This window comes from Pangasianodon hypophthalmus, chromosome 8, assembly GCF_027358585.1.
Source record: "Pangasianodon hypophthalmus isolate fPanHyp1 chromosome 8, fPanHyp1.pri, whole genome shotgun sequence".
NCBI lineage: Eukaryota > Metazoa > Chordata > Actinopteri > Siluriformes > Pangasiidae > Pangasianodon > Pangasianodon hypophthalmus.
Window position 1 is genome coordinate 17,936,691 of NC_069717.1, and position 16,856 is coordinate 17,953,546.

The window sequence follows — 16,856 nt, forward strand, 5'->3', positions numbered from 1 at the left end:
TAAGCCAAGGCTAATAAGCTAAGGCTAATAAGCTTAGGCTAGTAAGCTAAGGCTAGTAAGCTAAGGCTAATAAGCTAAGAACAAATCATCCGGTAACTTTATGCAACCGACTGGGATGAGTTTGTTTATTTATGAATGTTAAAGAGGCGGACTTTAACTACCGGGCCAACAACACATACACCCACCCACACACACACACACACACACACACATACATACATATATATATATATATATATATATATATATATATATATATATATATATATATATATATATATATATATATATATCTGACTTTATTTTTAAGTAAGTCAGCGCAGGTTGTCACGAGACCCAATTATCTGAACTCTCTTGCTGTGTTGTTACCAGATTAACCCAATAATGAAACAAATAACCCAACTAAAGTACCCAATATGTGTAACCCAGCTATGGGCTTAAATAATTTTATTTTTATAGCATTTTTTACAGTTTATAGTGCCTTGAATAGTATATAGCTTCATATTCCAAGAACTAAATCACAACCATTCTCCTGGGATTCAACCTCCTACTAATCACTTTAGCAACATACACAGATCTAGAAGATAAAATGGATTTATTTATTTAAAAAAAAAAATAGAATTATATTTACCAACATTAATTACATTAATTCAGATAAAAAATATAACTGCATGCAATATGGACTTATTGTACTGTATAAAATATGTACAGATTCATAAAAAAAAAGTGTTATTTCAAAGTTTGGAACATGCTTAATTCTGGAAAAAGACTGAAGAATGAAATGAAAAAAAAATTATAAGACTATTTTCACACTAGCCATTTTTGTGGAGGAAAGAAATTTTTTTTTTTGATGAATTTTAGAGAAGAAAGAAATTTTGCAGATCTTCAAAAGTGCAGTACCACACTTGCACTCTTTTAGAGATTGCCACAATTGTATTCATTTGTGCTAAAAGTGGGATGGTTAAAAGTGCTATTTTGTCCAGCTACCATCTAGTGGTCATTGTTAGTAACCACCAAAAATAAAGTGTAAACCATGTGTTTATGCCACAAGTTTATGCCAGCGGAAGTTATTATTTATTTACCAAAAGGAAGGCAATGAGAACCACATTAGTATTTGTTGTGAATCCTTTTAGCCTGACTTTAGCCTGACTTTAGCTTGGATTATGAATGGAATGTACAGAGAGGGTGGAGCTAGAAAGAAGATATTTTTTTCTCTTTGTTTTAAGTTAGAACGAATGAGAGTAAGTATTGAGAAGAAGCAGGTGATCACATTACACTTTCCCTTTTAGGGTTTGTTTGGATTCTATTTTAGTAAGTAGATATTGTTGTTATTTCTACTAGTGATAAATTATGATTTTTAACTTCTATATCTGTATTTATATTTCTACACAACTTGTGATATTTACCCCTGATGGCGTGTAGGGATTGACATAAGAACAGGTTTTCTCTCTCTCTCTCTCTCTCTCTGTCTCTCTCTCAACTTTCCAGACAATCCAGTAATGTTCAGACTTTTTATGTAAGGTTTGATGAGACTTTATGATTTCTGATTTGGCAAGCATTAGAGCAGTGGTGGGGATGATAACTTAGAATAATGGTGACCACCAATTTACAGCTACCATCTGAAGATCTCTGTGTAATTTGATTCCTAGCTATTGAAGATCCCATTCTGAGAATGAAGTATGACATGTCTTTCTTTTCACCCCTCACCAAAACTGCATTTTCTACTTTATATGGTTCATACCCCACAGTCTGCTTTTATTGAGATGGTAAGGCGTGTCTCACTATTTATCCCACCTGTTTTTCCATGCAGGTTAATATCCCTGACAATGATAAAGCATTGTACTGGATTTAGAGTTTCCTTGGTTGTACTGTATGCTACAGCAGTCTATCTAAATTATGTGGGTGAGTATTCTTCTCTCATTGTGCTTTTCTGTTAAAGAACAACATTGGCAACACTGTACTGGATGTGCTAACCTTTGAATTAAGCATAAACTACATCTGTATTTTATAACTTCTATGAAATAGACTCAGTTTTATACAATGATTTGTGCAGATTATGTCTTTATATTTAAGGAAATTATGTTACACTATACATTGATTTAACATAGCCTTTTCTTTGCAATTTATTTTGCTGTGCTATTTCTCTTTGTGTCTTTTACTGTACGCTTGGGTATGGGAGTAAATATAAGTGGTAAGGAATGTAACATGGCATAACATACTGCAAACAATATTAGTCTTTTTTCTCAACTTTCTTTTTTATTAAGTCAATAAGAAGCAATAATCACTCTCTTTATCATGATACAAGTCCAGTAAATGCAATTGTTTCAGCTGTTTCAAGGCCTTTTAACCTTGTCATATGTGATTCAGTTGAGCTTCTTAACTTACTTAACTTATGCCTCTTCATGTTAGTTCAATGAGTAGATTTAATGAGTTAATGTTAATTGTTAATATTAACGGTCAGTGGAACTATATTAATTGAATACATTCTGTTTGTTTGTTTGCAGCAAAGTAATGTAGGCTACATACACCAGTTCATATCTCCCTAATGTATGCTTTGCACTTTCAGTGGGCATACAGGTGACCTCCACAGGGCCACAGACAATCAAGAAAAGACAGGGAGCAGATATTATTTTGGGCTGTACCTACAGTGAGAGCCCATCTGACACTGGGCAGCTGGATGTTGAGTGGTCCATTGTCAGTCCAGACATGACTCAGAAAGACAAGTTGGTGAGAAATAATTAAATTCAATCAATCAATTTTGTTGAGCAACGGCATCTATAGAACTCTCCCTCTTATTTAGTTCTAGTTTGTACATCTGTAATGAGCACTGTGTGGTGTTTATAAGGTTGGACAACATAAAAGTCTCAAAATGAAGGCTTACCTATGGTCCCCTCTGAAAGTATTGGAACGGCAATGCCAATTCTTTCGTTTTTGATATACACTAAAGGCATTTGGGTTTGAGATAAAAAAAAATTAATATGAGGTCATAGAATGGAATTTCAGGTTTTATTCCCTGATATATACATCCAGATGTGTTTAACAATTTAGAACATGGCACTTTTGGTGGCATACGACACAATTTCTAAGTGAGTAAAAGTATAGGGTCAGATAGTATTAAAGTAAATAAAAGTATTTGGTTGCATATCCCTTGCTTGCAATAACCGCATCAAGCCAGGGACCCACTGAGATCACCAAATTGTTTTTGTCTTGTCTTCTTTTACGTTGCTTTTCCAGGCAGGCACTGTGTCTTCTTTCAGTTGTTTTTTGTTGGTTTCTCCCTTCAGTCTTCTCTTCAGGAGGTGAAATGCATGCTCAATTGGGTTAAGGTCTGGTGATTGAATTGACCAACTGACTTGAGTCTAAAACCTTATACTTTTTTCTCTTTGTTGTGTTGGCAGTGTGTTTTGGGTCATTGTCTTGCTGCATGATGAAGTTCTTCCAATTAGATTGGATGAGTTTCTCTGTAAATTGGCAGGCAGAATGTTTCTGTAGACTTCTGAATTCATTCTGCTGCTACCATCGACAGATACTGTCTTTCTCCATACTTGGCCTTTCCATCACTTTGGTAGAGGTTAATCTTGGTACCAGAATTTGTGCAACTCACCTCTTCTTTGTGAATTCCAATTTGGAATTCCCTTCCGAATCTTAATGCTGATGAGTGGGTTGCTTTTGGTATGGCCTGTATATTTCTGCTGTCTAATTCCGAAGTCCTCTTCAAATGAAGGATTGTGATACCTTCACCCCTGCCCTCTGGAGGTTGTTGGTGATGTTACTGACTGTTGTTTTTGGGTTTTCTTCACAGCTCTCAGAATGTTTCTCTCATCAACTGGTTCTGGTTGTTACTACACTAGTGGTTTCTTTCTTTTTCAGGACATTCCAAATGTTTGTATTGGCTATGCCCAATGCTTGTGCAATGGCTCTGATAGATTTTCTCTCTTTTCTCAGCTTCAAAATGGCTTGCTTTCCTCCCATAGACAGCTCTTTGGTCTTCATGCTGGTTTATCTTTTTTAACAACAAATGCAGTCTTCACAGGCAAACCTGAGGGCTCAAGCCAAGAGCAGACATTCAGAACTATTAATTATTCATACAAACAATCTAACAGGGCTCACCTGGGCAACAAGAAACACTTAGTCACATGGTCCAATATTTTTGAATACCTGATAAATGGGCGGGTTCCAACAAAAGTTGCCATGATCTAAGTTGTTTAGCACATCTAGATCTAGGAAATGAATGCTGAAATTCTGATCTATCATGTGATAATCATCATTTGATCTCAAACCAAAATGTCTTCAGTGTATAGCAAAAACAAAGGAATTGGCCTTGCCATTCCAATACTTTTGGAGGGGACTGTATATGAAAACAGTAGTAGAGCCTCATATGTGAAAATCTTTAAGACTAACATATAAACTTTCATTTTATGAAAAATTACTTACCACTTTTGGTTGATAAAAAGAATCAATCTTTATGTTACTATCATGTTACAGAATATATAAATAAACTAAAAAATGTATAAATAAATGCATTTTAATTAAATTAAATGTATTAACTGTTATCTAGCTTTTTTGTACATTACTATTTCTTGTTTTTTTGTTGTTTTTTTTGTAATTTGGAAAATGCCTTGATTACAGGATTTTCAGGGACCATATTCTTTGTGTTGAGTGAATAAATTGTTTGTTTTTTCAAGATAATGAATCTATGTCTCTGCGTCTTTATCAGATCTTATCTTACTCTGGGGGGAAGGAGTACAACTTTGGTGACCCAGGCCTGATGACTCGACTAAAGTTTCTGGGTGACCCCAGCAAAGGAAATGCCACCATCACCATCTCTTCACTACGTGTCACTGATACAGGCACTTATGAGTGCAAAGTGAAGAAGCCACCCGGAATAGACTCACGGAAGATCACTTTAGTGATACTTGGTAAAGAATGAGGCATGCTTATTTCACAATGGTCTGACATTCTTCCAGTTTCTGTTTTTCCAGTTCTGCTACTCCTCCCTTTCCCAACCCAGTGCCCTTGTTCACATTACTTTCACTGAGATTGTACTAGCGCACTGGGTGGAGGATGTTCTTCTTGTAACAGGTTTTACAAATTCTGTTATTGTTTTCATAATCTATTCACTTAAGATTAGACTAATTATAGCCTTACTGAGCTATCACCATGGACACTGCTATGTGCAAAACTAAGTTTTTATATGTTTACAAAAAAATGTACCCACTTCTTTCATCATTTCACCTAAAATTTTACCCTGTGTTCAGTGCAACCCTCTGTGCCCAAATGTTGGGTTAAAAATGGTGAGGAGGTAGGAGGTACTGTCTCACTGTGGTGCAAATCATCTGAGGGTTCAATTCCTCTAATCTACAAGTGGACAAAAGAGAATGGTGAGGCATTGCCATCCACAGCATTACAGAGTAAGTCATCTCTATGCCATGGACTGTTTTTCTTTTTCCAAGCTGAAACACAAGTAACTTCTCCTTTTCTAATAGCAAGATCATTTGGCTTTTTAAGATAAACATGCTTTCAAGATTAATATATTTAGATTTTGAATTCGATAAGATGTTTGTGTAGTATTAGATTTCTTTTTACCTGCACTGGACTGCTTTTTCTTCAGAGTGAATTCGGTTCAATTCAAGCACCTATGTGATAATTTCATGTACACTGATTATTTCATATAAATTTGGACTATACCTTTGCTTAATTGCATATTGTCATGTTAAGCAATTTTTTCCAATGCCATTACATGTTCAGAAATGTAACAAAAGTCATGCAACAGAAATTTACTTGAATATTTTTGATGAACTACCTTTTTACTCTCATTTATGAATCAAAGACCATTATCTGAATGATTCTTGATTTTGTTGAAGATCCTCAGACTGGAGAGCTGCTGATCTATAACCATTCACAGAGCTACACAGGCAACTATGTGTGTTTGGTCAGCAATGACGTAGGGACGGCGCAGTGCAAATACACATTGAAAGCATATAATCGTAAGTCTGGGTGGGGCAGTAGGTATGTTTGGAATATTGGGTGTGTCGTGTGTCGGTGGTTGTGTGACATAGTAAAAGAATTTGTTGAAGTTATTCCAAAGAGCAACTATTCTACAACATATTGAACCTAATCCAGAATATTTTGTGTGTTATGCACCTTTTAAAAATACTTACATTTGAGTTAATTTGGAAAATATGCTGAATAAATATGTTTGGCTCTTACGAAATGTTCCAAGCCAGCTATGATGTAAAATGATCATTGTACATAGTAAAACAAAATGTTTACATTTTGTTTTTACAGTGAAATGAAAAAGTATTCTTTATTTCCTCTGTTTTTTCCATATTTGTCACACTACATGGATTTATATCCTCATACAAAATGTAATATAGGACAAAAAGAACACAGGGAAACACAAAACACAATTTTAAATGATTTATTTATTGAAGGAAAAATATTATATAACACCTATTTCACCCATGTGAAAAAATAGTTGCCCCCCCAAACTTAACAACTGGTAGTGCCACCTTTAGAAGCAATAGCTGCAACTAAATGCTTCTGATAACTGGAGATCAGTCTGGAGGAAGTTTGGAACACTCTTCTTTGCAGCATCCCTTTAATTCAGCCACAATGTAGGGCTTTCTAGCATGAACTGCCTGTTTAAGGTCCTGCCACAGCATCTTTGTGGGGTTCAATGTTTAGGCCACTCCAAAACCTTAATTTTGTTTCTTTTGAGCCATTCAGAGGCGTACTTTTGCCTGTGCTTCATATTGTTGTCTTGCTGCATAACCCAAGTTTCAGATCACAGAGTGATGATTGAAAATTCTCCTTGTGGATTTTCTGGTAGAGAGCAGAATTCATGGTTCTGTCAGTTATAGCATGTAGCCCATGTCCTGAAGCAGCAAAACAATTCCACACCATTTTGTTCTTATTGTGGAATATGGTGTTAACCTTATGCCAGATGGAATGGGACCCATGTCTTCAAAAAGGTCCACTTTCAACTCATCAGTGCACAGAACATTATCCCAAAAAGCTTTTAACCTTGTCTCTTTCTAATGGAGGAATCATGAACACTGACCTTATTATTGTTCTTCTGGGTTCTTTTGTTTCTTGTTGTACAACTCATTGATGCATTCTTGTAGGAATTTTGGTAGGCCAGTCACTTTTGAGAAGATTCACCACTGTTCCATGTTTTCTCCATTTGGAGGTAATGGCTATCAGTGTGGTTTGCTGGACTCCCAGAGCTTTAGAAATGGCAATGTAACCCTTTCCAGATTTATGTATTTAAAAAATTTCTTTTGATTGCAGTATAGGGTGCTGCTTGTTGAGACCTACTTCACAATGTGGGAAAGAGTCTATTTAAGTGATGTTTAGTTTTACCAGACCTGGCAGTACTCAAGCCTGGTTGTGTCTAATCTAATTGTACCCAATTATCAATTAAATCTGGTTAATTGCTTGATTAAGTAACTAAGTCCGGAGTTACTTTTTCATACAGGGCCAGCTGGTTTTGGCTAACTTTTTTCCTTCAATAAATGAAAACATTTGAAAACTGTATTTTGCGTTTACTCAGGTTGTTTTTGTTAGAAATCAGGAAGGGGCAAATGCTTTTAATGGCACTGTAATTGATCTCAGTGATGTTTTTTAATATAATATTTGTATCTTCCATCACAGCAATCAATAAGGCAGGAGTAATTGCAGGGGCTGTGATAGGTGCATTGCTGCTTTTGCTCCTCCTCCTACTGTTAATCTGGCTTCTTGTATGCTGCTACCAGAAAAAACGCTACGAAAAGGAAACTGCCAATGAGATCAAGTGAGGATTGTTTTTCTCCACATGACATTCAGTGTACTATTTTGTAGTGTATTATTATCTATTTTCCTATAAATGTCAGTTATTCCAAGTTCTAGCCATATTTAAATATCCCCAAAAAGGTAGAGCTTATTTGGCTTCATTACTTTTCTTGCTCCCAAAGTGTCTCATAACTGTCCAGGAATTCATGATGCTACTGTAACAATCTTCTTCTGGACACAAGCTTAAATGACCCACCACCATATGTGTTTATCCTTATATTCAGTCTCAAACATGCCGATGACCACAACCCACAGTTCCAATTATAGTTGTGCTCAGACGGGGCTTCTTTCATGCAACTCTTCAAAACAGATGGAGGTGGCATCTAATAGTTGAATTGACAACCCCAAGAATCGTCTAAATTGTGCAATAACTGGAACCTTGATCATTGGGTTCTTCTTTGCCTCCAGGGAAACAGGAAATTGTCAAACGCAAAAACAGAGTTACTGAGGACCTAGAGCAATTTTGAAAAAAAAAAGAAAAAAATAAATCAAACCATTCTCCATTTACCTTTAAACAAAGTGAGAGCACCACATTAGTGTATCTTTCAAGCACCACAAACATGGGACAGAACATTACTAATGTGATGTGAAAGGCATAGCTATTTTTGTCTCAGTTAAAATTAATTCAGTTATATAAATCCCAGTGGTTTCTATTGCATGAACATGCAGCTGACTTGCAACAACCTGGGAATGCTGGCCATGAGGCCATGCCCATGATTGGGATGCACATACACATTCACACACGGGGCAATTTATCTTAGCCAATCCAACTATTGGCATGTTTTTAGGAGGTGGGAGGAAACCCTGTAAGAAACACACAGACATGGGGAGAACATGCAAAGAAGTTCTACACAGACCCTGGAAGTGTGATGTGTCAGCACTATGCCACTATTTTATTGATTAAAATAAAAGTCATTCTCCACAGCATTAGCAAAATGTTTGAGTCATAATTACCATATGTGGTTAATTGTGGGTGTGTCTACATTTAAAGGAGCATTGACATGCATGCATATGGTGGTTAAGAACAATTGTTATTTATAAAGTTTCATTGCTTTCTCTAACTACACAATAACACAAAAATAATTAACAGACTTCATGATTTTGCAATTAATCATGAGTAATTCTTGCAGGGAGGATGCTGCAGCACCAGAGAGTCGTCCTGGTAGCAGGTACTCTAGTTTCCGCTCCATCGTGGGTTACCACCCCCATCAGGGAGTCACCTACAGCTCAGTTAGGAGCAGTAAACCAAGAAGGGATTCAAACCGCAGAAGCTTCAATACCGACCAGAGTCAAGCACCTTCACAAGGCCCACTAACATACAACAGCAGATATGGGTATCCTGTATGAACACAGTCACCTTGCCAAGAATAGATCACTATGCTGAACAGATGGAATGCCACTTGGATTGAATACTGCTATTACATCAAGGATTTCCATGACATTGCTGGGTTTTCCCACTGTGTATTTCTCTGTGGCATCACCCAAAATGTCTGTCCTTTTGAAGTGATGTTGAAACTGATGTATTAAGTCATTTAATGTATGCAGTCCTGTGCAAAAAAATTGGTCAAGCCCAAAGTGGCAAAACATAAAGCTTTTAATTGTCTTAACAAATCATTGGTTAGGAAATTAGTAGTAAATAAACAAATAGATAAAGTAATTTAGGATGGAGCTTTTCATACTAAGATTTTTGCTTTGACTTCTTTAAATCTTAAAGGCTTGACCAGGCCAAAACATGAACCTAATGGACTTGTTCTCAAGCTACTTCTTGGTGTTCAGTATGGGCAGAACTGTACATTTCAGATGGTCATCCATGCATAATATGGCTTAGAGCCTTCCAGTTCCTTTCTTTCTGGTAACAACATCTGTTGTTTCAAAGCGTTGACCTATTATCTTAGTAGCTGATAGAGAAATAGGGATTTTATCTACCTACCTTTAGGATCTTGTGAATTTCAGAATAACTACAGTTGGCCTGACCAGCTATGTAATTTCTGATAGCAACCTCTGCATGATATTTTCTCACTCCTTTACCAAAATTGCATATATAGATCTCTCCCTGCTCTGTCACTCTTGGTTCTATTTATGATTTCTGACAGCAACCCCTGTATATTTTGCTTTTTTGGAGCAGATTTTCTCACTTCTTTACCGAAATTGTATATTGTAGCTCTCTCCCTACTCTGCCACTCTTGGTTCTATTTATGAACTTGTTATCAGGGCTTTGTGGGCTGCATCGAGTGGGGCAGATATTTTTGGAACATTTTTTTAACATCCAACTAGCAAGTGTTTACCTTACTCAAATTGAATTTTAATGTATCTTATGTTTTTATATGTTCACTACAAGTCAGTGTTTTTCCGGTATGATTATGGCCACATTCCTATAAACACACACTAAACAAATGTAAGGGGTTTAATGGAATAGCATATATGATTAATATTAAAAATCTTATATAAGCTTTACATCTTTGCATTATGTTACAGCATATGAATTTAGTAAACAATGTCTATTTTAACCACGAAAGTTAATTGTTTCTTAATCAGTTTTGTATGATTCTAAAGAAAAACATGTACAATTTCTCCACAATTTCCATAATATATTTATATTTTTTATAGTGCATTTTATGTTATGAATATGTTTTTAGAATGAAGTTTGAATGTCTAATAATTAATTCTTTCATGTTCTCAGGTAAATATTTTGCATTAGAATCTGTACGATTACGGTAATGTTTCTACATGACCTGTTGTGTGTGTGTTTTTTTTTTATTAAATCATACGATTGTGTATAATGCAAAAACATACAACCAAAAAAACTGTGAACACAGCTGGAGTATTCCAGCGTAAAGAGTGCGGTCCCGCAGCGTGTTGGCCGGACCCTGGAGGAGCACCGCTGGCGCTTCGGATCACTGCAGCTCTCTGAGTTCGGCCGCCCCTTCACCTATGCAGAGCAGCTGAGGAACTCCTGTTGCCGGTGGTTGATGGCAGAGGAGGGGATGCAGAACGGACCATCGAGCTGGTGGTATTGGAGCAATTCATCGCTCGGCTCCTGACAGAAATGGCCGAGTGGGTACAGTGCCACCAGCAGGGAAGCCAGGCATTTCAAGGGTCAGCGTTCCTTCATGGAAGCGGGAATATGGACCCAGATCCCTGACGCACCACGGTCCTCCCCTGATTGAGCAGGAACATGTCATGTGTTAGAGTATACAAGGGAGTATACATCAGGCCTTGGTGGACCCTGGGTGGAACCAGTCAATGCGGAGCACAATCAGTGAAGGTGAGGTGTGTGCACGGGAATGTTATTGAATATCTGCTGGTGCCAGTCATCATTAAATTCTGGGTACAAAAGCATAAAGTGGAGGCAGTGGTTAGTCCCCATCCATTAGTCACCCATCCACTAATTCTTGGGACAAATTGGCCAGGGTTTCGGACATTAGTAAGGGGAATGTTTGTGGATGGGTCCTGCAATAATGAGGCATGGTGTGGAATGTGCACAGCGTTGGCTGGGGAGGTGGTGCCGAGGCCGTCGACATCAGCTCCACATCAGGGGGACAGGGAGGGTGGGGAGGTCTCTGCCCTTCCACCCTTGGTAGGGATTCCCCTCAAGGATTTTCCCTTGGAGCAGCTGTGCGACGAGACCCTCGGACATGCCTTTGACCAAGTGAGAGTAATTGATGGTCAGCCAATTCAGACTAATGTTGTGCTATCCCACCCACACTTTTCAATTATTAAGGATAGGTTATATCGAGTAACGCAGGACACTAAAGAAGAGATGACCCACTTGTTGGTCCTAAAAAGCAATAGGGAACTTCTGTTCCACACGGCTCATCATAATCCCATGGCTGGGCATTTGGGCCAGAATAAAACACTTAACCGTCTAATGGCTCATTTTTATTAGCTGGGCATTTGCAGCAATGTTCGCAGATGGTGTGCGGCATGTCAGGAATGTCAGCTGTTGAATCCCACCCCAAAAGTGCCATTGTTCCCATTACCATTAATCGAGGTCCCCTTTGAAAGAATCAGCATGGACCTCGTCAGGCCATTAGAAAGGTGCACGTGAGGATATTGCTTTGTGTTAGTCCTGGTGGATTGTACAATACGATATCCGGAAGCCATGCCTCTGCACAACATCTCAGCATGCAAGAGATCCTGACTAACCAGGGCACTATGTTCATGTCACGGACACTTAGGGAACTGTACAAATTATTGGGGATTAAATTCACACCAGAGTTTACCATCCACAGACAGATGGACTGGACAAATGATTTAATCAACTGCTTAAAAATATGATTTGTAAGTTTCATGATGATGTGCAGAATTGGGCTAAGTGACTTGAACCTCTGCTGTTTGCAGTATGAGAGATCCTGCAAGGCTCCTATGGGTTTTCCCCATTCAAATTATTGTACGCGCACAAGCCTTGAGGCATCTTCGACATCATTAGGGAAAACTAGGAGTATGCACCTAACACAGGAGAGTTTGCACCAGACCCAAGATCGACAGACCTGACTGCATGACAGGGGTACTTGGCTACGGGAATTTGTCCCGGAGATAAAATACTCGTTTTAATACCCACATTGAGCTCTAAATTACTCACAAAGTGGCAAGGACCCTTTGAGGTCACACAGCAAGTCGGAGAAGTTGGCTATGAGGTTAGGCAAATGGATAGAAGCAATGCAAACATACCACCTCAACCTCCTAAAACCATGGCTCTGGCGATGCTGGTTCCTGAGAGGGAGGAGCTGGGACCGGAGGTAAGTCTAAAGTGCAGCCTATTTCATTCCCTTGACTCCAATATCTCGCTAACAAATGGCCTTTTCCACTCCATTTGGTTTACACCAGATTGTCACCCTTCCGTTTGGGTTGTTTGGAGCCCCAGCCACGTTTCAACGTCTCATGGACAGAATCTTCCGCCCGCACAATGCATATGCGGCTATCTACTTAGATGACATAATTATTTATATTAATGATTGGCACTGGCATTTACAACATCTGAGAGCTGTCCTGAGAACCATGAGATGGGCAGGACTCACAGAAAACCCAAAGGATTGTGCAATTGTGCACGAATCTGGGCTTCCACTTGGGCCATGGGCAAGTGCGTCCCCAAATTCATAAGACAGCAGCGATTGCCGTCTGTCAAAGAGAGAGAGAGACAGAGTGCGAGACTGCTTGGCAGAACTTGCGAGACACACACATACACATGCCAAGAAGTGTGAACTTGAACCTGACAGAGCAAAAGTCACGAGTTTTGTGTTGTTTTCTGTTGAACTTTGAAAGTGCACTGAAAAGCGCAGTCTGAAAAAATGTAAGCCCAGAGCTCAGTTAAGATTCCGCCTGCCTCCTGAGTCTTCCTACACACCCTTACACACAGGGGTTCTACAGCCACTTTGTCAGTGTTGCTCCTGTGAGAATAAATAAAGAAAAGGCAAAGTACAAATACTGTTGAAGTATAGTAGTTGTACATTTAATTGAAATGTTTATGCACTCAATAAAACTTGCAGAACACATGGTGCTCTAGATAAGGCATGAACCTCCAAGGATAACAGATATAAATCCACAAATCCTCCAAAATATAGCTACTGAATTCTAAGAGCTTAAAAACATATGGTAGATTGCATATAGAGGTGGGCGATATAATATTGTTCATGATAGTCCCCGTGTCTTATTAAATTTGACAGGCTTTTGGTATATTGTGACGTAAGCAAGTGTATGTGAATTGCGTGCATGATGTGTAACAGTATATATTATATATTTTTTATATATATATTTGAAGGTTTTATATTTTTTATTTTATATTTTTTACTATTACACTGAAAACGTGAAGATTATAATTTAATGTATATTTAATAGAATTTGTACTTAAGATTGGAGGATTGGCTGCAATTAACATTTTAAAACACTTTGAAGTATTTTTTAAATATATATTGTTAGTGAATATTGTTGTCACAAAAAAAATATCCCCAAATATCGTGATATTATTTGAAGGCCATATTGCCCACCCCATTTGCATCCACTTTGCTCTTCTCCATCCCCTGACTTGCCATGATGGTTGCTCACAAGTAACACATCCATGAGAAACACTGCTGTTGGAAGTGTATAAACAAATGATGAGGCAGAGTTTGCAATCTGAGCCACAGCCCAGGCAAGACGATCAGTGAAGATGTTGGATCCAGCATTGTGTATCCAATTGTATCCAGCAAATTGCCACTTGTTTTAAATGTGGAGAATAAGAAAAATTATCTGAACCTACTGAGTAGACAAAGATCATTCATATTAATCACTGCTTTAAATGTACAGCTGTACACCTAGCTAAAATTACTGGTTATTTCTTATGGCCCAACAACAATATTCTCTAGGTGCACATTGTAGGTCTTGACTGAAGCTACTGCTCCACACTATGTAGTAGGCACTTTCTACTCCACTGTAGAAATCAGTACAAAGCAGATGTTACTTGGAGTAGACCATTCTTGGCACAGCAGTGACATTTGTATTGGCAGAAAAAATGCTCACATGCAACCTATTTGCATCAACTTTCTGGTACAATTCAATTCAATTTTATTTGTATAGCACTTTTAACAATGGATGTTGTCATAAGGCAGCTTTACAGAAATAAATACATTCAAGATATAAATTTTAAATGTATGAATTTATTCCTAATGAGCAAGCCAGAGGTGACAGTAGCAAGGAAAAACTCCCTGAGAAGATCTGAAGAAGAAACCAAAGGGTACCCATCCTCATCTGGGTGACAACGGATAGTGAAATTATAAATAAATCCCTTCTATAATTTCTTGAACTTATCCACTGTTCACTGATGGAGACTTGAGTGCAAAACTGTTCGTGGCAATTGCAGTCCTTGCAGCAATTGTAGTCCTAAGCCATCATAGCATAACTGTTCATTTGAATTGTGGTCCAAAGCCATCTTCATGGTTTTTAAGTGGTACCATCCTCAGTAATCTCATTGATCTTCAGGCTGCCCATGTGGGGCCATCCTCAGCAGCAGCGAGTGATTTCCAACTGATGAGAACTCCAACCAGAAGTAGGGCATCAGGAGGGATCAGGCAGGTCCAGAGAACAGAACGGGTCAGGATCACTGGTATCCTGGATTATTAGTTATGTTTTTTGTCCCATAATGGTTAAGGACAATGTACTTTGCATGCAGAGTGCAAGCAGGGACTCCGGCAACACTAGCTATGACAGAATAACTAAAAGGGAGAGCCAGAAGGTAACATAGACATGAGGGCGCCTTGGGACAAAAAGTGGCCAGCCACTCCACCGTCAACAAAGCTGATTGAATGCGTGAGGGTGGGGGGGCAACAGCGTCCATACATCCCAGTTCACTACAACACCCTGTGCCCGTGAGCCCTCCAAATCTGCTCCTTTACCTAAGACAAAACTATTCACAAAAGGCTTGACTAAACAGTTTTCAGCCTAGACTTAAACACTGAGACACAAGCGTACCTTGCATAGCAACATCTCTAACTTTCACTCATATGCTCTATATGTCATGTTCTGGACCAAAGTATTTTAACCAAGCTAACCTCTACACGTTACCATACCATGACTTGCAAGCCTGATTGTGTTTGCAGAGAAGAGGAGAAGTTAGGCTTCTTTTTTCTATGCTCAGTATGTTTAAAAAATAAGTAAAATTATTTATTACATATCGATCTTATTCAAATAGACTAGTGGTAGAGATTAGGTTGGTTAAAATACACTGGTCCAGAACATTCCATACAGAGCATTCAAGTGAATGTTTGATACGGTGCTCTGCACCACATTCTTGTGACAGAACGCTGATATTCAATGTATCAAAGGTGCTCCAGATAAGTTGCATGTGACCTTTTTTCTGTGAAACTGGGATGTCCTATAGTCAGAAACTAACACTGAAAAAAGCTTGAAAGCAACTTAAGTGAGGAAAAGGATGAGCTTTATTCTCTTATTGTACTCCTACAAAGTGGACCTACATAGTAGGTGAATGTAATAAAATTCACTTAATGTACAAAGTGTTTAAAATACCAACACCACCGCTGTACCTTATAAACTCACAACAGTACCACACAGAGTTGTACTAAGAACAGGGGCGCGACTGATCATTTGCTGAGGGGTATGCAAGATCATGGGTGGCGCCCCCCTCTGCCTCCCTTTCCCCAAAAAAGAGGGGTAAATACACTACATGAAATCTGTTTTAGCATGCATTGTTTTTCCATACAATTGTATTAGTGCCAGTAAATAAAAATTATGAAATAATTTTATAAAATTATGAAATATTTACAAAATATTACCAGGCCACACACACACACATTGGTACTCGTCCTCATCATCTTCATGGCTGAGTAAACAAAGCAGATTCACACCATTTATATCTTAAGTCTGCAATACCCTAATCTACGATGTTTCTTGATATTGTCATTGATATAAGACATAAAATCTTGTATGGCGACTTCCTACCTGTTGTCTTCACCCGCTCTGAACTCATTTTCTGTCATTTCTTCGTTGGCCTCTCCATCTTCATGGCTGAGTAAATGTACCATTATGTTATTGTTATACATACTACAATGATAACTTTAAGTATGAAACTACTTCCATAAATATATTATGAAACAGTGGTTAAAAACTACCAAAAATATTTTAAGCGATTTTAAAAACTATTAAAACTAAAGTTAAAGTATTAAAAACTAAAACATATGGTAGATCAGGTCTTTAAGACATTTCTTCTGCTTCTGTTCATAACGGTGCAAATAATATTATACATGAGCACAGTTTGAGTCTCGTAATATCCTGTTCATACATCACCTGTAACAATAGTAACAGTGACTAAAGTAAAATAAAAAATGGCAACATAAACAAAGCCGTAAAATCTTATCGCAATAGTCAAGTGAGCAACACGCAAGTTCACCCGTCAAATTAACCAGCAGCTTTAATATCTGAGTGCAGGGGCGGCGCTGGGGGCGGTGCTGGGGGCGGGGCTAGGGGCGAGGCTAGGGGCGGGCTGAAGCAAGATGCAGCTGCTTCAGATATCTGTAACTTCCTATAGCCTGTAA

General features: G+C 38.2%; 1 protein-coding gene and 1 long non-coding RNA gene across 4 annotated transcripts; one reads left to right on the top strand and one right to left on the bottom strand.

Annotated features, from left to right (window-relative positions):
* The first annotated feature begins 1,222 nt into the window (after positions 1-1,222).
* vsig8b (V-set and immunoglobulin domain containing 8b) lies at positions 1,223-10,411 on the top strand. Of its 3 annotated transcripts, none has more exons than XM_026925165.3 (8): positions 1,223-1,241; positions 1,811-1,902; positions 2,567-2,727; positions 4,718-4,919; positions 5,259-5,411; positions 5,865-5,987; positions 7,657-7,795; positions 8,964-10,411. In XM_026925165.3, exons 2-8 carry the CDS (start codon positions 1,827-1,829, stop codon positions 9,178-9,180), a joined length of 1,071 nt encoding a protein of 356 aa, XP_026780966.1. In that variant the 5' UTR covers positions 1,223-1,241; positions 1,811-1,826; the 3' UTR covers positions 9,181-10,411. The 3 variants fall into 3 exon arrangements, with proteins under 3 accessions (XP_026780966.1, XP_026780965.1, XP_026780964.1); XM_026925164.3 differs by having other exon boundaries at positions 1,226-1,311; XM_026925163.3 differs by lacking the exon at positions 1,223-1,241 and adding an exon at positions 1,365-1,677.
* A 1,827-nt stretch (positions 10,412-12,238) lies between these two features.
* Positions 12,239-16,712, bottom strand: LOC113533613 (uncharacterized). Its single transcript, XR_003403434.3, has 3 exons — positions 16,609-16,712; positions 16,264-16,329; positions 12,239-16,144 (listed from the first exon to the last, which is right to left on the bottom strand). It is a non-coding gene; the product is annotated as an uncharacterized LOC113533613 (long non-coding RNA).
* Positions 16,713-16,856: the final 144 nt, after the last annotated feature.